The sequence below is a fragment of the Syngnathus leptorhynchus genome, chromosome 2 (assembly GCF_054491065.1).
Source record: "Syngnathus leptorhynchus isolate UIUO chromosome 2, UIUO_Slep, whole genome shotgun sequence".
Taxonomy (NCBI): Eukaryota; Metazoa; Chordata; class Actinopteri; order Syngnathiformes; family Syngnathidae; genus Syngnathus; species Syngnathus leptorhynchus.
In genome coordinates, this window is record NC_141196.1 from 10554317 (window position 1) to 10581861 (window position 27545).

Below are 27545 nucleotides of genomic sequence, written 5' to 3' on the forward strand. Positions count from 1 at the left end.
TCCTCCGTGTTATTTGTAAGCACGGTTTTATTGGCACAAGTTAATGGTAAAGCATACATACCAGACATCAGATATGACACAGAACACCTCTGCTATATAATGTACAAACGGTGTCTAATAATACTAGCCTCAAACATATTCAGAAATGTATGTGTTTCGCTTCCTCACAAAAAAAATAAAAATGCACAAGTAAATAAGCAGTCATGTGAAGACATGCACCTTTTGTCTTCTTGGGAAAAGTTCAACAGAGAAGCCTCCTTTCATATGGAGAGCCTGCAAAATGGCCAAATTGGAGCCTTAGCAGCGAGATATTATTGCTGCGGTTGTCTGCGGTATCCTGCGATCTGTCGGGTTTCTACCCTCTTTTGATGTCGGTGAGAAAAAAAAAGCCTTCTTTTTGTATTCAGTGTACAAGGGGGCTACTGGTTCACAAAGTTAGCAAAAATGTAGCCCGTTTCAACACAAAGATACTGCAAAATTTCAACATCAGAGCTACAACAGATAAACTGACAATTATCCGCTTTTGGTGTTTAGAAGAACCGCGCAAAAGTGGGATATTGCCACGAGATTCTGCTCCTGGACCACAGAGATGTCGTTACAGAGCTGCCTTTCCCTTTTACACATAACCTGGCAACGATGGCACATGTTCATGTGTGTTGTGAATTTCTTAACATGCTGTTATGGACCCGATTTTATCTGCAATAATGTAAAATTGCCATTTCATTATGTCATTCTTCTGCTTTTACAGAATAGAGACAAAAAAAAGGAGGTATAATTCAGCTTTTAACAGGGCGTATGAAAGAGGATACTGGCTTATAAGCTTTGCTTTGTTGTATCCTCTTTCACACAGAGAACCTGCAAAATATCATAACAGCAGAACCGATTGATTGATGGAACCCAGCAAAAACTGGAAGTTGTGGTATCCCGTTTGTGTTACACTGGTGTGACGTAAAACAAACTTGACAATTGCTTTTAACACAGTCGGGCCAGAGAAGTGGGCATTGGGTGTTAAACTTTCCAACTCTGTCCCTTTGTACGTGCGTCGTCCCGTCTGTGTTACGACTCTGTTGGTATATCGTAAAGGTGGAAAAATTGTTGTTCGAAAGTGATAATTGCTTTTAACACATCCATGTGGGGGAAGTGAGAGTCGGACATTCTGGCATGGTGGAATTCCCCTACACACAGCCGGCGACACGTCTGTCACGATTCTGATACTATGGTTGACAAGGGGGGGGGGGAGAATCCTAATTTTTGCAGGCAGAGTAAACCGCACCAAGACCAAATTGAAGAAGTCTTGTGAACACAATGAAAGGGAAAGCGTGGCATTTCTGCAGGATGGATTTGCTTTGATATGCACCTGCGGCCGTGTTGTATTGTTGCTTTGGTTGTGCACTAGCTAAAACAGGTTGGTGGTGGGTGGAGGCTAGGATTGGGGGCATTTCGATCCATCCTGGAATAGTTTGGAACCTCCCATAGAAAACAAAACAGCTGCTGTTTCCCAACTGCTTTCAAAATAGACTTCTATTTACACTTACAAACCTTGCCAAACTGATAGAGGACAATAAGATTGTTGCATTATTATTTTTTTTTAATATAAAGCACGTATATGAAATGAACAAAAATGATCAAATCAAATAAACCCTATAAAATCATGCAGTTTGGAAGTATTAAAGGGAGAAAAGCCCATTTTTTAAAGACAAATCCACAGAGCGGGAGACCCAATCCAACTGCTTTGCATGGAAATGGCAGCATCCATTGTGTGTATGGGGGCGGGGCTACCCCAGCTGACTTTGGGCAAAAGGTAGGGTACACCCTGGACTGGCTTCTGTCCAATTACAGGACACATATAGACAATCATTCACACCTATGCTCAATTTAGAGTGTTCAATCAACCTAACATGCATGTTTTTGAGATGGCAGGATTTGAATCCGAGCCTCAAAAATGCGAGGCGGATGTATTACGTGCTGTGCTGCCTAAAACAAAGGGACTATTTTTTCCTGCTAATTTGAAACAGAAAAAAAAGCAAGAGTGACTGCAGTGGCTTCAAACAATGTCAGCTGGTGCTTTTAAAAACAACAAAACTTTCTTCCAGTTCCACTTTGTGATATCATGTGACGCTAGTCCACCAATCACAGCGGAGATCGTCCACCAAACGCTTTTCCAAGTCCACACCTTGCTATTTTTTTTTACATTTACATACATTTTTTAAAATGTCCTGGCAGGGTGGCTATTGCTGCTGTCAATGTTCTGCATGTGTCACTTCTACTGCGAGGCCTGCGGCGCTGCATTCTCCGCTTTGCCGTCGGGGCCACCGTTGGATGCTTTGCCGCTCCACGGCCCGTTGTTGGTCAGTGCCGGCGAGCCGGTGAAGTCGTCGTCGTCGTCCAGGCCGTTGGTGGCGTCGTACTGCGTGTTCTCCAGACGCGTTATCAGGCGCTCGTCCTCGTCGCCGAACTCGCCGCCCATCAGCGTGGGCTCGCCCACCACCATCACGTCCTGGAGGTGACGGAAAGAAGAGGGATTGAGCTTGTTCCACCTTGTGTGTCCTATTTCCATAATTTAAACCAGTGATTCCCAACAATTGAGCCAATCATCAGAGATGTAAGGTAAAAACTCCATATTTGGTGTTTATCTAGTTCTATCTGTGAATTTATTTCAAAATAAAGGGGACCTTTTCACTTCTTTTTGTGTTCTTTCTGCAACACCCTGAGATGCCACACGATAGTACTAAATTCCACACCAATTGGTGTCAAGAAAGTAAGCTAAAGTGACACATCTGGACCAGGAATGGGCAACTGGCAGGCCGCGCCCACACTAGGAGTGGCCCTCAATTGAAAGGAAAAAAAAAAAAAAAAAAACGGTTTTCAGCCGAGCAGCTTCAAGCTGTAATAACAGTGTTCACCACTAGATGACAGACATAACCCGAGATTGTAGTTCTGCATCAGGCGAGAAGTGAGATGCTGTTAAATGTAAATCATATAAAGAAGAGAAACAGCAGCAATTAAGATTGACTAGAAGTTTTGATGGGGAAGCAAGCCATGCAGAGATTCAACTATTGCATGCGAGCAATTTAAAAGTCCATTGTCTAAAATATATTTCTTTCAATCAAAAGGATTTTCAGATGCCGAAAACCCTACCGAACAGCGGCTCCATTACTGTAACCTGGGTGGGGCGCCACCACTAAATAGAGCGCATGCTTCAGTAGTCATGTGTGTCAACGACGCCTGGCTCATTGCACTACACGTACGCAACACAACACAAACATGTACACAACCCCAAATATGCCTGCCGATCCAATCTTTTCATAACGACAGAAACAAAATAGAGGCAAAAGAGCACCGGAATGCATATTTACACACACTTTATTGATTACGAACTATTTTCAGTACCGCTTAATCTCATGAGGGTCACAGGTGAGCTGTAAAATATGATGTATAGTACACGCACATGCATGAGTTTGGAATGTAGGAGGAAGTTGGAATACTCTGAAGGAGAACATAAGAACGCCACAAAGGGCAAAGGGTGGAGCTGTGATTCAAACCCTGAACCTTAGTACCATGAGGCCAAAGTGACAACCGCTTGTCCGCTATGCTTACTCATCCAACCCTTCCCAAAGAAAAGATTCCCCGACAGCAACCGTTTTTCCACCCAGCTATGCCTTAATCGGGCTAATTAATTTAGGTGAGCTTTTCAACTAAATGACAATATCCACACTGATTTGTCCATTTGCATAACTAATTAAGTCATTAGCTCAAAAACACGCTGATTGCCAACAAGCGCGCCGCGTTCGCCATCTGTTCCCATGAGGAGGCCCGTCAACCTTCCTCTGGACCCCCCCCCACCCGCCCACTGCCCAAAACTCCTCTGATGATAACAGCTGGTGGCGAGTGCGAGACTTGGCGGCGTGTTAATTGCGCGCTAATTACCGCTGCCTACTTGACTACTCATCTCGTTATGAGTTAGCCTTGGTGCTAGTAGAGGCAGAACGCCCGAGATTTTGAATGGGCCCACACTATTTGTAACTACTGACTCATTAGAATATATATATATATTTTTTATAGCAATTACCTTTCATTTGGCAAAGCTTTCAAAGGAAGAAACGTGATGATAACCACAGAACAGGATATAGACTAAAAAGTGTCATGTGTCTGAGCATTGTGACTGGAGTTGCATTCTTCTTCCAGATCCCAGAGTGTGTGTGTGTGTGTGGGGGGGGTGTATAAAATAAGCTCTCTTAAAGTCAAGAAAATGTTTTTCACTCATAGAAGCAGCTCTTTACACGTACACTACATTGTGTGTCTGTGGCAAAGGGGCACATCACCACCGCTGCCACATCGTCAAATTCACCAAGCAATCAAGACGCTTATCAGGCGCTAACTGTTTTAGCTAACATTAATCTGTGCTTCCCCCCCAAAATCAATGCAGCTCTGCTCCCTGCTATTAAGTCACGTGTGGGAAAAGCTTGTTTAAAATCTCTCCTCTACAAATACTAACCATTCAATGATGATGTGGGAATGGATTTACTCAATGTAGTCCATTTTCCTTGCATTACAGGAGGAACCGAGGCCTGTCTCTATTAATCAACGACCCCCATAAAAATGTTTGAAATTGTCCATATTAATAGTTCAAATGGTAAATATACCGCAAACTAAGATCTGCAATTAAGTGAACCTCATTTCAAAATCATCTTTACTTTTACCATACAGCAAGCACTCAATGGGTCGTTGTTACAGTGTTCACAAATGGAGTAGCACATGTAGACAGATAATATAGCAATACTCACAGGCATATATTATTTAGTGGCCAAAGTACGACTAATATTGCTGCGGTGAAATGAGGAGCAGATACTCCCGTCTACACCTACATTTTATCCATATGTCTGTTTTGTATTATCCCAATTTTCTTGGCAAGACTGGAATGTATGACAGCATTTCAATTCATTTCAAACAGGAAAGATGATTTGAGAACAAACTGTAGGTGAATTTCTGACTATATTTGAGCACTCCCTACATTATTATAAACACGCCACTAGAGATCACTGTTGTACACTGTAGGCACCCATTCTTCAACACACACACACAAACACACACACGCACGCACGCGCGCGCACGCACGCACGCACACACAAGTTCTCTATTCTAGCGACTGCGCACCCCCCCCCCCCCTCACCCCAATCCCCCCACTACTCCCCTTCACCCCCACCAACAGAACCCCTCACCCTCCTCCCCTGGCGAGGGTCCACTGCTTGTTGTCATTGGGCTCACGTAGGCTCGCGCTCAGACGCACGCGTGCACGCACACATATACACGCACACACCAAAAAGCCCAACAACTTCTCAGACAAAGACACTAGGCGTGCAACATATGTATCCAGCGTGTTAGCATCCGCGGTGCCAATGCCTGCGTGCGTGTGTGCGTGCATGTGTGTGTGTGTCCATGTGTGTATGTACGTGTGTGTGTGGGTGGGTGGGTGGGTGGGTGGGTAGGACTGTGGTGGGGTATGTGAGGCAGTAGATGGGATGGGGGTGTGGGATGGGGGAGGTTCACATAGGCAGTAATGAGAGCTGGCACCAATCCAGACTGCCTGTTTGAGAGAAAACAACTGCACGCCTAGTGTGTATGCATGTGTGAACGTGTGTGAGCGTGCATGTGTGTGTGTGTGTGTGTGTGTGTGTGTGTGTGTGTGTGTGTGTGTGTGTGTGTGTGTGAGACGCCTATACGAGTAGGAGAGAGCGACGAGGGCAACAAATGCGAGAAGATGACGAGACAGCAAAGCGTGGCACAGACAGACACAGCAACGAAAGCAAACGAGGACACAGTGTGTGGGAGACAGACGGAATACGTTTAGGTTTTTTCTCTCTCCTCATACAGCAAGCGGCAAGTGAGAGAGAGAGAGAAAGAAAGAGAAAAAAGGAAAAAAAAGTGAAACAAAGATTTGTTTTGGAGCACCAACTTTGCCAAGAAAAGTTTTCTTTGTGAATTTATATTTAGTTGACTGTGAGTCAGGAACACAGAGTGCGGAACCTGTGGCCTGCTCAGTGGCGTGAAGTAGGGGGGCCGACGGGGCAGGTGAGGCCCCGAGCATCCACATAAATGTCGGGTATTGGGAATGGGAATTTACAGCAATCATCACAGATGGAAAAAATGACACTGCACAGCAAAACGTCCTCTGTGGGGCAGACACATCAAACGGACAAATGTGTCTTGCTACATTAGATGTTTTATTTTCCTTTTTAAGATTTTTTTTTTCGTGCGTCTTGCCTTGACTCAACCCAATTAGTCGTTGATTGGTAAAAGTGGCATTGGGGGCTACTTCTAACTTTTGAATAATCCTTCCTAGAAATGATCAGCAAACTGATGCAATGACCCCACCACATTAGCCTGACACAAGCAAAACAAATTCTTTGTAATTTGTTCCATTCTAATTTCGCATTGCACATTTTTCTAGGACAGCTGTTTCCAATTATTTGGGAAGTTACACTGGTCCAGTTAAACACGTCAAAGAGTTGACTCCGCACATCAGTGTTTAAAGCTTGAAGTTGACGAATCGCTAATCATTTTTTTGCTATCACCTTTTAACTTTCAACTTAGCCATTTGCTGCCACCATCGGACCAAAAAAAACGCTATGAGGAGCAGCTAAATCTTCGAGCAAAAAAACACTGTCTTCGTACAATTGCGCTGGTCCATCCATCCATCCACCCACCCACCCATCCATCCATCCATCCATCCATCCATCCATCCATCCATCCATCCATCCATCCATCCATCCATCCGCTGGAGCCTATCCCAGCCGTCATCGGGCAGTCGGCAGGGGACACCCTGAACCGATTGCCAGCCAATCGCAGGGCACACAGAGACGAACAACCATCCGCACTCATACCTAGAGTCTTCAATCGGCCTACCAAACATGTTTTTGGGATGTGGGAGGAAACCACAGTGCCCGGAGAAAACCCACGCGGACACGGGGAGAACATGCAAACTCCACACAAGGAGGATTGGAGGTGGAATCGAACCGGCACCCTCCTAACTGTGAAGCGGACGTGCTAACCAGTGTTCCACAGAGCCGCCTTTGCGCTGGTCCTACAGTATGAAAACAAGCTTGTTGTGGATAAGCTTTAGCAGTTGGCTATTCTGATAGAATATTAAAATATTTGTACTAGCATGACCAAGGCAGAGGAGTGACGTGAAGCTACGTCTTTGTTGCCACCTGCACCTTACATAGCTTTTTTTTCAATTAAAGTTGGGAAACACTGCCTTGCACAAGTGCCAATTAACTTCTTTCCGATGAAAAAAAAAAAAAAGTAAGAAGAAAGAGTCAAACCAGGATGGAGTCGATGCTTACAGGTACCTGACTGGAGAGGCTGAAGTTGGTAGCCGGGCTGCGCTTCTTGCCTGTGGCAGCGCCCACGCTGCTACTGGCGCTGCTGGCTGAGTTCTTCCGTTTCCGCCGCTTGGTGGTGGTCTGTCGGGCGGGCTCAGCTTTGGCGCGACCAGCAGACACAAACAGAGGCCATGCCAGGGACATAACGCATACAGCCGGGTAAAACGAGGACGACGGCTGATACCATGCAGAAGCTTCACATGCACTAATATATACATATGTGTAAGGAGTATTGGACGTATATTTTTGGATTGTGTTGAGACACAGGTGACATTCATGCTTGAATCTTCTTGTCCGTTATTCTGTCTCATTATGAGCTTTTAGGAGATTCCATCATGCGTTGAGTTATGTATATTGCAGCCCTTATTTGAACATGCAGCAAGGTCAAGGCGTTCGACAGGCAGGGAGGCTTTTGTCCATCTGGGAACAAAAGATACCTTTTTTGTGATTGGTGGGGAATATTTCCGTTTTGAAGTTCTGTGGGTGTCCAGCTGAAAGGCCAAAATTGTAGTGATTTTTACCGTCATAAAAGTAATGAATAGAGTGTGAGGAGTGATGATCTAAATTCATTCAACTTATTATCAAACTAAGAAAGGAATGCACATCTGCATCATGTAGCATCTTTGCATTAAAACTAACTTTGACTGTTTTTATTGCTTTCGTATGGATAACGGTTAACTTTTTTTTTTTTTTTTTTTACACAGGCAGTTTAGAAGGTCTGAATTGTTATTTCAAACATTGCCTTCACAGTTACCGGTAGGCTATTTTTTTTATGATGACTTCCATGATTTCCTCTGGGAACAATGGTGACCTTACAGCTTCCTTGTACTGTACTTGACTTCTTTTTTTTCTTATCCGCATCTTTCCTCTTTGCATGGCTGACATTGACAGATGCGTGTGCGCCTCACCAAACTATTGTCACAGATTTGTGGTATCCGACGGCTTTTTCCTGCGCCACTGACGCAGGGCAATCACTTCCCGTTTCCCCCCCGGAAAAAAAAAAAATCCCAAAAAATAGAAGACTTATCAGGGAGTGCAAATGCTGCGGATGCTTCCTTCCTGGTGCGAGAAACATGGAAAAGAATGGCAGGAAAGAAAAGGGGGGGGAGCAGCAATATGGAAGCTGGAGGTGGATATCTTCAATTTTAGAATATATATATGGTTACGAGATTGTATTTTGTAACATTTTAAGTCATACCTATTACTAAATAATTAAAAAAGTACTACTACTACTACTACTAATAATAATAGTAATAATAATAACAATGCTGGAACACTGGTTAGCACGTCCGCCTCAGAGTTCAGAGGATTCGGGTTCGATTCCACCTCTGACCTTCCCTGTGTGGAGTTTGCATGTTCTCCCCGGGCCCGCGTGGGTTTTTTCCAGGCACTCCGGTTTCCTCCCACATCCCAAAAACATGCTTGGTAGGCTAATTGAGCACTCCAAATCGCCCCTAGGTGTGAGTGCAACTGTGGATAGTTGTTTGTCTCTGTGTGCCCTGCGATTGTCTGGCAACCGGTTCAGGGTGTCCCCCGCCTACTGCCCGATGACGGCTGGGATAAGTTCCAGCATGCCTGCGACCCCCGTGGGGACAAGTGGTACAGAAAATGGATGGATGGATAATAATAACAACAAGACAGTGATTTATTTTAAAATAAAATACCAGCAAATATTTTACTAACTTTTGTATCATTAATTATCAACTAAAATTATGATTAAAAAATACTGGATCCTACTCTGGATAATACTGTTCACATCACCCCAAAATAAATCTACATCAAGATGGTAGTAATTCAGAGCCTCCAACTAAAATTGACTTGACAATGTTTATGTATTTGTGGAATAACTGTCTTGTGCATTCCCAAGATCGTTGAATGGTGAATTGAAGACTCAAGCTAATTCATTTTGAAGAAGTAATTTTCTTGGTGTTTATCCTCATGTGGGCTGTGTGAGAGTACAAAGTGTGGCTTACCTGGTGGCGCCACCATTCTCTGCCACTTTTGGAACAGGCATGTCTTGAGACAGTCGCGTGGGCTGAGGTTGTACGTCTTGTGTCGGGACATGAGCTCCTGCATGGGCTCCAGGATGACACACAACTAAAAGAAAGACCCAAAAATGCTCATAAATGAAAAAAGAACATGCAAATGAGCCACGTGAAGCGCTGCCCCCATTAAAAGAAATCCATAAAAAGGCAGGCTTTGCTGCTCTGCTCGCTTGATGTGTTAATTGCCCCATAAATCAGACTTTTATGCACGTTTATGAAAGAGTTGGAGGAAAGGAGTTTATTGTCATGTGCACCGGAGCAATTCGGAGTCTGTTAAAACACACAAATAAATGGCGCAAGACAATTTCTTATTTTAATTTTAAGATGTGCAACATTTGTTAAGCTGTTTACACCTTCAGATTTTATTCTTCATCGTTTAAAAAACTTTTTATCCCAGCTGTATCAAATAAACAAAAATAAAAACAATCCATCCATCCGTCCATTTGCCCAGCCATCATCCATCAGTCTGTCCATCCGTCCGTTCGTCCGTCCCCATCCATCCATCCATCCATCCATCCATCCATCCATCCATCCATCCATCCATCCATCCATCCATCCATGTATATATAAATATATACAATATTATAAAATATCGTAAAATATTATGTGTTATGGAAAACAGAAAAAAATCCTTAGTTTTGTCAACCTCTTCTCTTTGTGAACAACGACTACATCTCAATCCTGCTTTACCAACATATTGCTGTGATGGCCACCATGAAGTATGATGTCGCCTACCAACACAAACTGAAAAGGTGACCTGATAGTAAGCATCAACAACAACTCATTAATCCTTCAGTTAGCTATGAATATAACTTAAATATCATTAACTTAACATATTTTGTTTTGTTAGCTATAATGTCAAAACAGCATTGGCTCTTATTCTGCACCCCGTGTCTATTTTCAGAAAGAATAGAAGGAAGCACGGCTACATGCAAAACATGCTGATGTATTCCCAAAGAGAAAGCGACAAGGGGAAGGTGTCAGGACATTTTCCCCGGCTATCGTATGAGGAAAGGGTGTATTGTACGGCCTACCGAACTAAGATAACAGAAGGGAAGCTAATGTTCATGTGGCATGGTGGATAAAATGGTCTACACAGCAATAAGAGCCAAGCAAACGGTCTATATTTAGGGAAATATTTGGTATACTTTTGGCCAGATTTTGCAATTGTTACGTTTTTCCCATTCATAAAAGATCAGCCCCTGAAATCAATTGGCAACATGAATTTTGGAAATATGTCTATCATAAGCAGACCTACAAAAAAGTCTCAAGACACAGGGGCGAGGGGCTGTTATTTTGGCTTGAAGTAGACATCTTTCTTTATTGACAAACTTGTGCTTGGGATTTTTTTAAAAAACAAATTCACTTGAAAACTTGCCCATATCCAGTTGTCCTTGTCAACAAAGCAATTTTGTTTAATTACTACCAAATTTGAATCAAATCCACTTGACAGATGTCTAACCCTAAATTCCTAAATAATTAAAGGTTTGCGTTTATTCCTCAAAAGCAGCCGTAATTGGACCAAAAAACAGTGGTGTTGCAAATGCTTTTGTGCAATGCCAATTATTGTGACAGAAAAAAAAAAGCATGCAGCGGCGTATAACCACCTTGCACCCACTCCACCCTCCCCAATTCCTCCATTCCCCAGCCCCCTTTGTGTCTCCCTCAATTGGGTTATTATAAGCAGCCGAGGTGCCCTTACCGCCTCTCCCGACCCCTCACCAACACCCCCCTCCACCCTTCCCGAATTGCGTGCTGCCATTTCGCAATTACGCGTCTCAACAGGGAGCGTTCATTAATGTTATGCTAATTTTCTGTATCCAATTAATTCCTCCGCCTCGCGCTCACTCGCTTTCTCGCCATTTGGAAAAATACGAGCATGTCAGTCAATAGCGGAGTTAAAACACACACACACACACACACACACACACACACACACACACACACACACACACACACACACACACACACACACACACACACACACACACACACACACACACACACACACACACACACACACACACACACACACACACACACACACACACACACACACACACACACACACACACACACACACACACACACACACACACACACACACACACACACACACACACACACACACACACACACACACACACAACCTTCCTGTTTGTGGTTATCATATAGCTTAGACACGCTACATAAACAGGCATGAGTTAAGAAGATTGTCTTGTTTTTCCACAAGAACCAGCATAAACGTGATCTAAAGAAGAGAGGAATTGTATTCCTTTTACATCAGCAAGTGCACGTTAATATTATGCCCAATAAAGATTTTGGAATATTATAAAAGAACATTCTATTTTATGCTCTGCTGCAATACACTTCATTTGTATGAACGTTATTTTTCATATACTCCATCTTTGTTCATGTATCAATTGAATGTTCTTCCACTAGATGGCACATTCATTATACAATTATTGAGGACATTATTATTTGGTGGTGCTCTCTGAGATTTTTTTTTCCCATTTGAAATATGTGTCTAGGCTCAGTGACATTGCACACATCCAATATACACAAAATACATCCCCCCCCCCCCCCGCTTACCCTGAGGTAGTTGAGGGTGAAGTTGGTCAAACCCATGCGCGTGATGTTTTTAGACAGTTGCTCCAGCACCTGAGGGTCTTGTGCCTGCAGTGGATAAAGCATGCAGACAGACTTTAAAGGCCACAAACAACACAAAACAATACAATACTCACTAAAATAATCTAAACACAAAGCAATTATTCACTCTCAATTAGGTTGATTGGCATTCGTACGCATTTAACGCACTAAAGTAAAAAATGTAACAAAAAAGCACTCAACACAAGTGTTGTCATTTAACGCCAAGTAGACCTTTTTCTATTGTCACACTAATCAAGCCATATAATTAATATCGTTATTACGTCCAAATCTTGATTTTGTTGACTGATTCCCAATTTATGACTGCCACCTACAGGACCGGAATGCCACTGATGCTTTTGATGTAAAAAAATGTTTTGATGTAAAAATAGTTCTGTTGTTTGCCTTACAGTGGTATATTCACGCACTACATTTGTTCTTTGTGCATTTGCATTTTTCACACTGAGCAAAGCCGCTAACACTTACTTAGGTGATGATTTATTTGACTTTATGGCTACTGTGCATCCCCACGCCACTAAACAGTCATCACTTAACAGCTTTAGATACTCTCACAGAACATAACGTACATTGTAAAATGTGATTATAGCCATCATTTTCTTATTCAGAACCATAAGTGGATGCTGCACTGGGTAACTTGGGGTGTATAATCGAGAATATTAAAAAAAGTTACTCTTCTGGCTAATCATTCATAACCTTGCATAACAGAAATAAATGCCACAACTACAATTTAGTAATCTAAAAAGCTGAAAAATAAAACGCTGACAGCACTGTGGGTCATGTGTCATATGATTAATGTGATGGCTTCTCTTGCCAAAAGCAGAAAGACTAGAAAAAAATTCCTAGAGTCAAAAAAGGTCCACGTCTCTCGAGTTTTAGACTGTTTTAGACTGATTTCCCAGTGTGGGCTGTGTTTGTGTGTGTGTGTGTCTTTGCCTTCATTAGGAGGCGCAGCCATCAAAAAGAGTGAACACTGCAACAAACACACACGCACGCGCACAAGCACGCAAACACAAAACCAAACACACAGCACCCAAAATGCACCTCTTCAGAAATTAGTGGAGTAACACCCAGAGGGGCTAATTTATCAGTGAGGTAAAATTCATATAAAGATTTAGCCAAAAGCAACACACACACACAAACACAGGTCGGCCTAAAGTACAAGTGACACCTTTATTTGGACAAAAGTAAAATTGGTGCCCTTGCCTTGAACTGACTCGAAATGCCATTAACCAGTTTGTACTCCTTCATTCGCCGAGGTGGTGCAAAGACATTAGATTATCCAATTATTACTGCAAAAGTCAATCAAGGATGATCAATTCTGAAAAGATTCTATAGTAGCAGCCCTAATTGGGACACATGCCACCTGCAGTAAATTTCATACGTACAACCTACGAGCATAAGAATATTTGGACATATGCCACCTACTGGTGGTGAAATATAAATCACAGGCATAGACACGAGGACACCTGCCAGCCACCTCCTTGAATAGGAATGCAACATGTGGCTAAAAGTAATGGGCTAAAAGTAATGGGACACCAAAGGCATTGGGACACGTGCCACCGACTGGACGTGAAATGCAAAATGCGCAACAGAATAGAAATACAATGGGCCTTCTACAGAGCTGGAAGCATTGAAAAGACAATTAACGTCCTCTCATGGACTAAACATTTTTTGATCAACAAAATTGTCAATACAGAGTTAAAATAGTTTGATGTGTTGCAATTGTGGAGAATAATTAGATTTGTGTGTGTGTGTGTGTGTGTGTGGGGGGTGCACAGCTTGCATGTCTAGACAGTCACCAGATAAAGGGACTGAATGTCACTTACTCGCATTAAGCCGATTATTATTATCCAACCTCTTCATCAGACAATACCTCTCCCTTAAAAAAAAAATCTTTCTGCTTGGATGACCCTGAATTTCCGTGTTGTGTTGTGTGGCTCAATTCAACTCACATGCATGGCCAGTATGCTGCGAGGGATGAGCTCTCGGTACTGCCGAATGGTAAAGTGCCACGTCTTGATCCTCATCAAGTCGTCAAAGGCGAACTCTACGATCAGACGACCTTCCGTGCAAACCTGTCGTTAACATTGTTATTTGTTAGATTCATTCAGAAAACAAAAAAAACTTTGCCAATGCTTCAACATTGGTAAATGAATTAGTCAACGACTGTAAATCAGGATGGAACTATCCATAAATTAGGATGTCTTTAACAGTCAACACAGTCAAGAAACTAAAGTGGATGTAAAAAAATCTGCACACTGTTAAAAAGGCATTTTTTTTATTTATTTTTTAACAAGTATTGATGAATGAAGAAAAAAATAGCTTCAGGCAAAGAGCACTTTTATACCATCCAGCCAAAAATGGACCGACTGCTACTTGAGTCAGTTTACCCAATTTTATTTCTTTATTTTGTACAAAACAATCAAAATGTTGGGTTGCTAAATGGGGGTTCAAATTGATCGGAGACGTTTTGACCCATTATTGGGTTATTCTTGACCCAACTGAGCTTGACATAAAACTTTGATAATTGATAATAATTTGATCATTTTAAGGATTCACAATGGAAAAGGCACCCTATTAGTTATATTTTTTTCACCTTTGACTAATTATTTGTTTTGAGTATGTGACTGAGGCATGGCGGCACAGGGTTGGGGTCCATGAGGGGTGCAATATGGCCAGCAGCATCGTTCTTGTTGATCCTCAGGAGAGCATCTGCGCTGGGGGGGGCATTGATTAGAGCGAGTGTGTCTGCTGGGATTACATCTTGGCCGTTGCCATGCCGACTAATCAGCTGATTTTTTTTCCTCCTCTCTCTGGCCCTCTCTCGGCTGCCGGTTGTCACGGCAACGCAGCACGAGGAGAAGCTGGAGCGAGCGAACGCCCCGGCGAGCACTGGCTCCAGCTAAAGGGGGCTAGAAAATGTTCTCTTCCTTCATTGTTTTTCTCACTCACTCTCTCTCTCTCTCTCTCTCTTTCTCACTCAGTCTTTCGCTTTCTCTCTCCTAATTGGCAACTCTGCCTGACCTGAACTTCTTTTGTCTCGGGTGTCTGAAACAGCCTTGCTGGATGATATACTGTTATTTTCTCTTTCAAAATAAAATAAAATACAATCTTTTTAGGGGAAAGCAAGGAGGAGGAGGCCCACACACAACAAGAAAATGAGTAATTTCATATCTTGCAGTAAAAATAGCTTCATCTTCTTCTTTTTTGCATATTTTTACTGATCCAAGTTAAGTCTCACTTCCTAATAGCACAAAACGCTGCCATTTGAAGAGGGGTGTGTCGAATTTTTACATCAACTATCCATGTCTTCATGCGCTAAAGAGCTTGTTTGTAGTTGGCCAGATTAAACGCTTAAATTACACTGTGAAAATATTATCATATTTTTCTTAATTTCAAAAGGTATATTTAGGAAAGTACAAATTAAAATGAATAAATTCATAAAATAAATCCCCAAACAGGTGGGACAAAATCTACAGCTCTTACCAAAAGTTTTAAAACAATGAAGCCCATTTTGAAAATTGGTTTTAAATCAATAACAATACATCATTTTTAATCTCACTATATTTTTTAATGCACAACCAATGGGACTGTACTCAATTAATTGTTTCTTCGCTCTTTTGAATGAATTTAAACGGTATTAATCTATTCCAGCTAGCTGAAAAACACAGATGAAATCTTTGTATTGTCATAAAAACATGCTGTACTGCAGTTCTCATTTTATGAGTGGCATAGACAAAAAGTTGGTAGTTTCGCAGACAAGCGCAAACTGGAAAATCTGGAGGAGGAAGGATTACACTGGTGTGGGAGTAGGCATAGCTGACTGCAAGCATGGACAATCAAAGTGGGACCTTTCCTTCTCTTAAAACATGGCAAGACAGTTGCGCACTTGAGTCATGACACCCAAGGTATTCTACATCTGTGCTGTGAAGCGGAGCCCCAACAACTAAACAAAAATATTTCTTCTGAATACTAAAAAAAAGAAAAAAAGTGATATCTCGTATTTTGACAATTTGGGTCACTCGTTAGTTGAGGTACCACTTTCATTTGTGTATTTGATTTGAAATTTACAACCTGACATGTAAACTTAATCTCCGCTAGCGCTTTAAATGGCCACACAAAAAATTGGCCACAGTGCTTAAATCAGAATAATTGCCCAGTATAATAAAGCTGCTTGAATTCTTCTTGGTGCCACTTTTGGACGATATATCACGCCCTTGAATGGAAGCTTTTTCTACCAAATCTAGCATGGATCTGATCACACGCTCATATATTTTTGTCACGGGCTAATGCACAATGCTTCCTAATCAATTTATCTCACGATAAATAGTCATTGAAAAGTTGAGGGAGAATACCCCGAACTAAAAAGCGCTCTATTAAACAGTCGGGGCCCCCTCCCTGCCCCCCCTTCCTATTGATTTAGGAACGAGGGGGTCATAAATCTTGAACACGGCGGCGCTGAGACGAGGGCATCTCCGATGCCGAGGAGCGCCAAAGGACAACACGGCGACGCTCAATCAATTAGTGACACGCGAGCCGAGTGTGGTTAAATCAATTTGTATGATGGCAGACATTGGCGGCGAATACAAATGACAAGACAAAAGTTGACGGAAATGCATAACAGTGGGTACACAATCTTGTTCGATGATGTTGATGATTTTAGTATTTGCAATGTGCAAATTAGAGGAATTGATGGGTGAATCTTACACTAAAAAATATTAAAAATGAACATGTGTAATTAGATGTAACTTTTGTAGTAATTAGCATTGCTGAGAACATATTACATAAAAAAGTTAGCAAAGAAATTACAGCTATGCAGGTTTTCGATGCAATTTAGGCTAGAATTGGTGTGCTTTTATTTCAAGAGACATATAAACACGCGTTACGTACGTTTCCCACCAATTCAAGCTTTTCACATCGGGTTAAATTCCAAAATACGTTTTTCGCGCAAGTTATATACTATACATTGAAAAAAATATTTCAAGTTCACTTTACAAGGTTTCATTTAGTATAAGGGTTATTATTATCATGTTACGACAGACTTATTTTGCAGGTATTATTGTAGTTTATAAACACTGTTGTTACCGCTGTTATTTAGGAAAATGAGACCGGCGTAAATCTCAATAAACCGTAAAATGTGATCGTCCCATTAGTGTGGAATTGTGTGCGAGAGACATTCAAAGAATGAGACAGACAGCGAGAAGGGGGCAAGAGAAAGAGGGAGAGAGAGAGCGGGTGGAGGAGAGGAGAGAGCGAGATGGGAGCTGGGGATGATTTCTCTAGGGATGAAGGATGCATGTGTGTGCGTTTGAGTATGTGTGTGTGTGAGTGAGTTGAGGGAGGGGAGGGGTGTAGGCGGGGGGGGGGGGGGGGGCGTTGGAGGAGAGAGCGAAAGGAAAATGAGCGAGCAAGGCAAGGGGATGAGAGGGGGGGGTTGAGGTAGGGTTTGGGGGGTGCCTTTGCTGGTGGGGGTGGGAGGGTGGGGTTGCGTGAGGGAAAAGCGAGGCGAAGCAGAGCTGATTGAGATTCGGGCCTCCGGAGCTGCGAGGCTCAGCGGCGCTGCTGGGAGCTGAGGGAGAACACGCTCGCTTATTGGAATTCTTCTTTTCTTTTTTTTTTCTTTTTCCTAATAAATTAATTATTCTCATCCAATTTAGAGCCAGATGAAAAGAGCGAGAGAATCACGGCGGGCAGAAAAATGTAGCTTTGTGTTGACCGGGCCGGCGGCGCCTTGCTCGTGTCTGAATGGTAATGTTATGTATTGTGTTATTTATCATTAGATAAAATTGCTGCGTCGCCACTATTTTCAGGCCAAATGAAAAGCCATTTTGAGGGATACTCCAAAACACAAACTGTGTATTCATGAATCAAACTCCAGATTTCAGAATTCAGCTTTCAAAGTGAGTTTTAGATAGCAATGTGAAAATTGGTAGGCATGTTGATTGTGGGTAAACTGACCAAAAAAGTTCGAAGAAAATTCAACTCTTGAAATCACTTTCATTGGGGATCCTGAAATTTGGTAGGCACATCTATCATGAATAAACCTATAAAACAGTATCATGAACCCATGCCAGAAGAGACCAGGAGTTTACCATTTTGCTTCCGAGCATAAAATCCAAGACGTCGTTCCAACACAAATTCTAATTACACATTATGTACTATTATTTGAATGGAACAAGAAAAAAATCATTTTTGCCCCTGGGAAAACATTGTTTCCCTCATGAATCCAAATTAAAGGCCTCTCAAATTCATATATTAATAATGTGCAGGTGTAAATTGTAAACAGCAGCAAAGTGAAACACGGAGGAGCAAAAACACACAGCATTGAAGTTCAACAACTGAAAGATTATACCTGCAGTATAAAGAAAAGGGCATCTGGGTTACAGATAAAGTGACTAATTCAAAGTTCATCTTGATCGTAACCTCGTCGACTGTTAAATGGTGTGGCTTTTGCAATAGCAGGAGTGCCAAACCTATCAGGAGTTTGCTGTACCTTGGTGAACATGGGCTTGCCATGTTGGGTGACCATGGTGCACTGGTCGCAGTCCAACGTGATGCACGAGTTGTGGAAGGACTCCTTGGAGTGTTTGAGAATGTAGTGCAGCTCGCTCACGCCACCCTCGAACACCGTGCTGAAGTAGCGGGGGATCAGCGTCCGGCCAATCGCTGCAGCAGAGGCGGATACAGAGGACAAGGAAAGAGGTGGTCAGTGAATTTCTGTGTGCAGGAGGCTCACATGCTGACACATGTTAACACTTATAGAAGCTAGACATTATCTGGAAGACAAAAAAAAAAACAATTGGATTTGACACAATGTTTTGTCCTGTAATTAGAATGCTATTAGCTGGTATGAATTGAGAAGCCTTATTCAGACCAAAGTAGTGCTTTGCCCCCGTGTGGTATCTTTTTGCTTAAAGTGAGTTGAGAGCACTTAGACAAAAGTAGGCCTCTGATGTCAAGCTGTGGCATCTTGGCACCAGAGAATTATGTACATTAAATTGAGTTGAGGAGCATCAGTTAGACAAAAGTAGTGCTCTTCTGCTCTTGTGGCATCCATAGGAAATTAGGGGCATCAATTAGGGGATGGCTTTTCACTACTGGCGGCAGGCCTTGGTCGGGCACGCTGTATAGAAAGTGTTGGGGTTAGGGTATAGCATACTTTACGCCGTGCGCTATAATCATAAATTCAAAGTTTGACATCAAACTCCGTAATCCGATACCCTTTGAATATGATGCTAACAGTTGCTATGCTAAAGTAACATCCCATTCAAATCAGTAAGACTCCAGCGTCACAAAATGCTTAATAATATGCTTTGACGGCAGTGGCGGCTACAGTTTTAATTCAAATCAGATGATTTCCATTTCCAATGTTACATATGGTAAAAAAAAATGTGTACCTATGCATAAAAATGACTGGCATGTTTTTCCAACTCAATACAGTCAGGCAATGGCTAAATAACACATACAGTGTTTGGCCTCATGAGCAGCAATTGGACACTTCACTCTCGTTCTCTCCATCTCCATAACCCTCTCACTATCTCTCTTTGTGTCTCCCTTGCTTGTCCCGCATTGCAAAACAAAGTACGTCTCATAGTGGAGCTGACTGCTAATGAGCAGGAGCTCCGAGGTGGGGTGGTGGGGAGGGTTTGGAGGGTGGGTGGGGGGGTGGATGAAAGATGGAGAGAGGGAGCGGTAGAAGGAGGGAAGATGAAAAAAAATAAGGGATGTCAGCGAGCGAGGGAAAGGAGGAGGTGGCGAGGGAGGGATAGAGATAGAGAAAGAGAGAGAGCGCCGTGGTGAGGTGGAGCGAGGCCTAGAGTTTGTCTTGCCAAAAAAAAGCGTCCCAATCAAACCCAGCGTGCGTCGCCAGGGGTGACAGAGTGATAGATGGCGAGTAATGGCGGCCATGCTGGGATCGTTTCAAGCGTCGCGGTCGTCGCTTGGCTCCGGTCGGCGTTTTTATTTACACTCGAGACGGTTGGACTGAAGAACGAGCAGCTTGGGGTTCCTTGTAAAAACGTGTAGACTGTGGACAAGTCAGCTGATGTCCATTGATGGGCGTTTTTACACCAACCGATAAAATTGCTACATTACTTGATAGTGAAACCTCAAACTTTTAGCATCTCGACTAATAACCCCTGATTTTTTACGACAATATTTGGGATATTGTGGGAAAAACCATACCAAGGTTTATCGGAATAAAGTCAAAACATAGGAATAATACCGTGTTTTGAGACAGAAGACAAAATACTACGACAAATATTTTCAAAAAATTAAAATAGAATTTTCAAAATAAATAATTACATGAAACACATTTGTAATTTCTGTCAATAAAGTAAGAATATAACAAAAAATATTCAACTTTACAGAAATAAATTCAAAATGTAATGCTACAACTAATTAAAAAAAACACCCAAAGCAAAGTTCACAACAGTCACCACCAATTCATAATTTTTTCCTTGGAGTGGAAGGAAAATATGAGTTGATGGCACTAATGTAATATGAGGCTGGTTTGCCAACCGTCATGACACCTATGAAGTAGAACAAGGAAGGACAATACATTAAGCTAATGTTTTCGGTATTTGCAGGTCATGTGGAGAGCAAATGTTGTTACTGTGTGTTTTTATACGGTACGAAACCTTTGAGTTTGTTGTGTGCGCTGGAACAGATTAATTGCGGTTCTATTCTATTCAATGAGGAAGGATAAATTGGGTATATAAGTGTGATCATGGAACGACTTCAACTTGTATCTCAGGGCAGCACTGTTGATGATATTAATTAGATTGGTAGAGTACATCTCACTTTCTGTGTAGTCTTTCCTCTGGCTGGCTGGCACGCCTTCAGAGATGCGCGATAGCTGGCACAGGCTCAGGAGGGAAGACAACGAGCGGCATATGCCTCTCAAGTAATGTGTATCCAAACATGCAATTTACAAATAATTAACGCCGTGTTAATTAGTCACATTAATTCACGCCACTTTGTCGAGATTGTTCCCCCCAACACCCCACCCTACCCTACCACCGGCGGTGCCCAGGACTCCTGCCAGCAATGCCAGCCAGCCAGAAAAGACGTCAGGAGCTCTTTTTTGTTTGTGCTGTGAATAAAGGGGGGGGTGGCCGCTGGCGCGAACGCTCAACACACACACACAATCACAGACACACACACAGACACAGTCGTACGCATACAACAAACAAAAGCTTGCACATTCAGTGCACATATAAAGTGTCTGGAAGCAGAAAACTCCAAAATAAACTGAGGCAGGTACACAGAGTCTCCCTGCCAACAAATACAAATCATTTACAGAGATCTGTTTACTGTATAAAATGTGTTTGTTCAATTAACTCATTCGCTGCCCATCTGAAGTAAATGAATAGCGAAAATTTGAATTTGTGTTTGGTAGCAGTCCGACTAAATAATCAGGACATGGTTTTTATTGCAGGATGACCAGAAATCAAATCAAAATGAGTATTTTCGGGATCAACATCTTTCGACTTTTTTGGTGGGTCTCTCCTCATACTGGACATAATATATTCCTCGGGTGACGACAAAAAGTACATTTCCACCACGACATTCCTTTGCAAATCATCACTATTTACCTAAAAGCCAAACATTGGAAATGAATAATTGATATTGTTATTTTTGTTGTGTTGTTTCTTTTGGTATTGTGAAGCTGTTCTTGTTATTGTTGTGTTGTTGTGTTGTTTCTTTCGGTACTGTGTAGCTGTCCTTGTACTTTCGCCTTTGCTTTTTTTTTTTTTAACCATATACGGACATAAACAAGCACGCACAGTGCAAAGACCATCGTTAACACTACACTAATGCTTTGAGCTGCCCACACAGACCGCCCACCACATGCACACATTCACACACACATAGGTAGAGACACACACATCTATGGGATGTATACATTTAGAGTCGTAATGATGCACAGAGGGAGTGGGAAGGCTTCTGGGCAAACAACAAGCACACCCACACATGCAAGAACTACATCAAACACCAAAATGTACAACCCATAATACACAGTATTGTTTGGAATTCATCCCCAGATAAGATAGATTTTTTTCTCAACATATTATTTGTATTAATTATTTGTGACATATTTTAATTTTGCCATCTCATATCATGAGGGAGTCTGATCGAATGGACAATTTTGAAGGATTTGGCACAGAGTAACAATGAGACATAATTGCTCTTACAAAAAAGACGAAAGGTCACAGGCATACAAAGGTGAAGAAAGATTATTCGGAGTATATCATTTTTAGATCAACGACAAATATGATAAGGCAGAAGAGTTGGGAACCACTGATCGAACAGTGAACTCCAAAAGTCTGCTAAAAATATCATACAATTAGAGCAATACAAATATTTTAACATCAGTGAGATACATAAATACATTTGACTAATATCACGTAAATAGCATGTAGCTGACAGCATAATGGCTAATGACTAGCATCGACTTATATAAGCAAATGCATTATAGGAGCAGGAACAATAGAGTGGATCAAGCATCTGGCTGAGCTCTATTGATTTCCCTACAGTGTGCGGCGTTGTGTACAAACCCGCGCTCTGCTCGACCTACGGTGTGGCCCGTGATCAATATGCTAAGCTAAAAATACTATCGCAATCGATGATTACCCTTCGGCGTTTGCTAGTGTTGATGATTGGCGAGACGAGAGAGGCACAGATGAAAACCAAACTGACATATTGATCAGCCCCGGCTCGATCATCGATTAAAATGGTTTCGTTGTCGCGGCTCAAAAGGGAAGAAGGGTCTTAGCGTCATTGGCAAAATAATTAAGTGCACTCAAGTTAAATGTCTTTCCTGCAGCTTCGCCGGCCATTAAATTGGGTCGCTATAGTCCGGCCAAATACAATTTTAAAAATGAATGTCTTAGAATTTAGCAAAACATTTTTTATTTGTTACCAATTGTGCAATATTTGACCCTGAGGGACAAAAAAAATGCAAAAATAACATTAAAACAGTGGAATGACTTCTTGAGAACTTTGGATCACAAACAAGCTTACCAAATTTCATGTTGCTTAGTAAAACTGGCCATTACAGAATACATTTTCAAAATTATGGCGAAACAAAAAAAATCAGTGACCCTAAAAAGGTTGCTTCAAACCTAAATGGCACACTTTCCGTGTCTTTTCACACATGACTTCAGAGACTTTTTTGAGGGTCGACTCATGATAGACATGTCTACAAAATTTCAAGTGGGGAGGTAAAACTGGCTTTTGGTGGTAAAATTTCATTTTTGGTTTTCAAATTTTGCTATGTAGAAGAAAACCTCAAGTCTGGAGGACCATTGACAACTACATAGTGGGGTCTTCCTCTAACACGCACGCACGCACACGCACGCACACGCACACGCACACGCACACACACACACACACACACACACACACACACACACACACACACACACACACACACACACGTGCGCGCGTGTGCGCAATACATGCACCAGAATGTGGGAATCACTGCCCAGAACATGAAATATTCATGGGTGATAAAAGTTTAATTCCATCTCTGGTCGTCCTCTCTGCATACTTCCTGCCATCAAAGCTGGAGTCTTGTGTTTTTTGTCAGCTAAACAACTTTCCTGTTGCCTCCCGCCATGGAAAAACAACAGCGGCTTTAATTCAACCAATCAGAAGGTTTTCTTGCGTACTCTGGATGGTGACTTTGTTCAGACAATCACGATATCAGCACTAGAAAGAAGGATATTTTTTTCTTCATTAAGCATGATCAAATATTTATATAATAAATACTTTAGTTTGAAACCTTAACCTTGACCTAAAATCAGAATTAGTCTTGAAACCCATGTTCAAATCCTAACCTTGTCCTGTAACCTTAAAACTCAAATTTGAAACCCTAACCTTGATTTATAAGAATAAATTAAAGCCCAACATTAAAACTGCACCCATCCTAAAAATCCATATTGAAGTCATCCCCCTGATTTGAAACCCTACTCTGGGCTAAACCCTGTTTTGAAACCCTGAATTTGAAAATGTAATAATCCTTATATGAAACCCTAATCTTGCATTTCAATATTTTTTTTTTGTTCCTGTATTTTCTGTGAAGAACAGCAAATACGAATGCAAACATGACAAACTTTTTGGGAGTGGTAACTGGAACAGATTCTCGCTATTTAAAAGGTTTCTCAAGGGTTAAATAGCACAACGCACGTTGCTGACAAGTTTCATTTGAGTAGACCAATGTCGGCAGAAGGAAGGGAAGAGGGTGAAGGTGCGATGAGGGAAGGAGAAAAAAAATGTGAGGAAGAATTGAAAATCGGGGGTTAGGCTGGAGGACGGAGGATGAAGGTAAAGTGTGTGTGTGTGGGGGGGGGGGGTAGCCCCCTCGAGGCCAGCCCTCATCCCCTCTTCACCTCCATCCATAATTCAACAGTGTGTATATGTGTGGGGGGGGCTCCTGCACTAACCCCCAGGGAAACAGGAGACATAGACGCACCCCTGCCGCCCCCCCCCCTTACCACCTCCCCTGATAAGCTAACCGCACCACCACCCAAACACTGTAACAGCATATCACTTTCCCCATAAAACAGACATTGCGAAGGACTGCTGTGATGAGGCGTCCCCACGCTGTGTCGTTCAATACCAATGACACACACACACACACACACACACACACACACACACACGCACATCAACCGCACACACGCATTCCCGGGGAGTCCGAATCAATGGTAATGAGCATCGCTTGTCTCTGTTTGGCCTCTGATAATCAAGCTCTAATCTGAAAGAGGCAATGATACCTGGAGTCTGACACCTATTTAGTCGGGGGGTTGTTTCGTGTGTGTGTGTGCAGGGGGCAATTCATTTAGTAGATGAACTGCCGCCGTTTTCCCCTGAATCAGATAAATATTAAAATTAAAATTAAAAATGCAACGTTTGCAGGCAGGCCAGCTCGACATGGTCAACAGTGTGAGTCATTACGGTAACCACGGCAAAACAGGTCATAACCTTTTAGGATGCTGTAAAACCACACATACAGACAAGTTTGACTCAACCCGACTTGGCCTCGAAACCCTAATTGTGAATGAGAACTTTGATTTGAAACCTTAACTGAAATCCTAACAGGTTTTAAACCCTGATGTGAAATTATAACCCAATGTTATTTGAGACCCTACCCTAAAAACGCTAACCCTGCCTTAATGCCTTCATTTCAAACCCTAACCCTTGCTTGAAACCCTAACCCAAGTTTAAAACCCTAGATTCAAAAAAATTAACTTAAAATCCATACCCACTCTTGGAATAATCCATGATAAAACCTTCATTTGAAATGCTAATCCCGTTTTGAAACACCAATTTCCCAATCCCAATTTATTTGACAGCTGTTGCAAATGTCAGCCGAGGATTTATTTTTCAGCAAGTATTGATACATGTTTGGGGGGGACCTTAAAGAAGTCTTAGATGAATTAAGAAATAAAATGAAAATACAATCATAATAAACATTTGTTTGTGTGCATGTGTTTTTGTGTAAAAGGCCCACATAAACATTTAATGCCTTAAGTAAACCCTCTCCCAGACCGGCGAAGCTGATGGGTCTCCTGCACACTGTATTATATATAAATATGGATTTTTCTTCCATGTGTCAATAATTCTGTGTGTGTCTTGTGTATCTCTTCCCGCCAGTGTGTGTGTGCGAATCTTTTCTAGGTGGAACGTGTTGCCGTCCGACCGACCGTCCGCCTGTCCGTGCGTCGGCTTTGCAGATGAAGCCGCTATTCATTATTAATCCAACTCTCGTCTCGGTGCGCTCGCCTGGCCGACCTTCTGCCGGAGTCTTCCACTGTTAAAAGCTCAGCCGCTGCACTTTGCGCGTCACTTTTTCATGAGCGGCCTGTTTGTCGCTGTAAAAAGCGCCGGAGCTAAATTACATCGATGCATGAAGAAAGACGAACGAAAACAAAATGGCAGATTTGTTCGGTAACGGACCTGCTTAGGCAGGATGCTTTCAAAATAGAAACGTGTGCTGATAAGCATGTTGTGTGTGGAATCAGCTGCACACTGAACACACAGAAGGCGTGTTCTTATTTTCCCAAAGAACAATCTTGCCTCGGCTACATTTGAATTGAAGATGATGGGACAGGATGGTGGAATGCTGGTGAGCATGTCTGCCGAGCACTTCCAAGATTCCGCATTTGCCGTTCCTCGGCGGAGCTATTTTCTTTTGGGAAGAGGGTAATATTGTATTTTTGTAAAATGCATCATCAAGTCTTTAAAATTGAAACATCAATAATTTGTTGTTTTTGGAAAGTGTAATATTGGTAGTTTGTCTTCTTTAGATAGTCAACATCAACAGCTTGACTTCTTTGCAGGAAAGAGCATTATCAAATTGTCTTCTTTTTTAGACGGTGCTAAATGAATGTCATTTTCTTTCCCTGGATGGGGCTAAAGGCTTTTTTTTGGGGGGGGGGGAAAGTACAGCAGTAGTTTGTCATTTACTTTGGAAAGTTCAACATCAATAGTTTGTGTGCTTCAAAGGAAAGTGTTAGGTAAATACCTTTTCTTATTGAAAAGGGCAAATATGATCATTTGTCTTACTTTTTGGAAAGATCAAATTTTCTTTTGATGTCCAAATCTTCAATGCAGTACATTCAGCGAGCAATAAAAGTCTCATTTTCTCTTCAGTGAGCCAAGTAAATAAATACAGTCTCACATCTAAGAGAAATAAAACTGAAGCCTGATATTGTCAACTTGAAAATGTATATATCACAAAAAATATATATGGGGGTGGAGTTAGTTAGTTAGTTAGTTAGTTAGTTAGTTAGTTAGTTAGTTAGTTAGTTAGTTAGTTAGTTGGAATCATTCCAACTATCATTCAGGTTGATGACAACTTTTCCAAACTGTTGTAAAAACTGGAGAAACCATTATAGAATCCGCAAAGAAATTATTTACGTAGTTGATCTTATTCGCCAACTAAATGAAGCTGTCCAACCTGGTGCTTAAAAAATTAGCATTTTGCTACAAACCTTTAACTTACATTCTTGGCGACGGCAGCCTCTTAAAGAAACTTAACTCAACTTAAAGAAATATGTAAAGCAGGATCGCCATTGTTTTGCCACCCACTCTTTTGCAGGTGAAAGGGTTCAACACTCATGCTTGGGACATACACTTTAAGAATGTATACAACTTGTGATATGAAGAAAGTTAGCACGTTCACACTACTTTGACGCGCGGCTCGCCACTTTTCTCGGCTCCAGATGGCCGAAGAAAGTGCGGCAATGACGGGCAGAGAGGAAGAAGGAGGCTTTGGTGTGCATGTAATTGATCCTTTTGCCGCTTTCTCCCCTTTCACGCACTAATTCACTCGGGAGATTCGTGTCGGTGACAAGCCTCCTCGCCGCTGAGCTCACTTGTTTAATTGGCCGGAAAAGACGCCACCGAGAGGCCGAGCGGGACGCGGCGGAAACGACCCACG

General features: G+C 42.1%; 1 protein-coding gene across 6 annotated transcripts in view; it reads right to left on the reverse strand.

Moving 5' to 3' along the window:
- Positions 1 to 25: 25 nt before the first annotated feature.
- Positions 26 to 27545, reverse strand: part of ldb2a (LIM domain binding 2a) — a 48058-nt gene continuing 20538 nt past the window's right edge. The window contains exons 3-9 of one of the 6 annotated variants that reach the window (XM_085903802.1): positions 18588 to 18760; positions 14047 to 14169; positions 12020 to 12103; positions 9356 to 9479; positions 7818 to 7873; positions 7350 to 7490; positions 26 to 2497 (exon numbers count right to left, since the gene is read on the reverse strand). In XM_085903802.1, the coding sequence (XP_085759928.1) occupies positions 2264 to 2497; positions 7350 to 7490; positions 7818 to 7873; positions 9356 to 9479; positions 12020 to 12103; positions 14047 to 14169; positions 18588 to 18760 (935 nt within the window). In that variant the 3' untranslated portion in view covers positions 26 to 2263. Of the gene's footprint in view, positions 2498 to 7343; positions 7491 to 7817; positions 7874 to 9353; positions 9480 to 12019; positions 12104 to 14046; positions 14170 to 18587; positions 18761 to 27545 lie in introns of all 6 variants that reach the window. The other 5 variants (XM_085903794.1, XM_085903828.1, XM_085903820.1 and 2 more) reach the window with 5 other exon arrangements.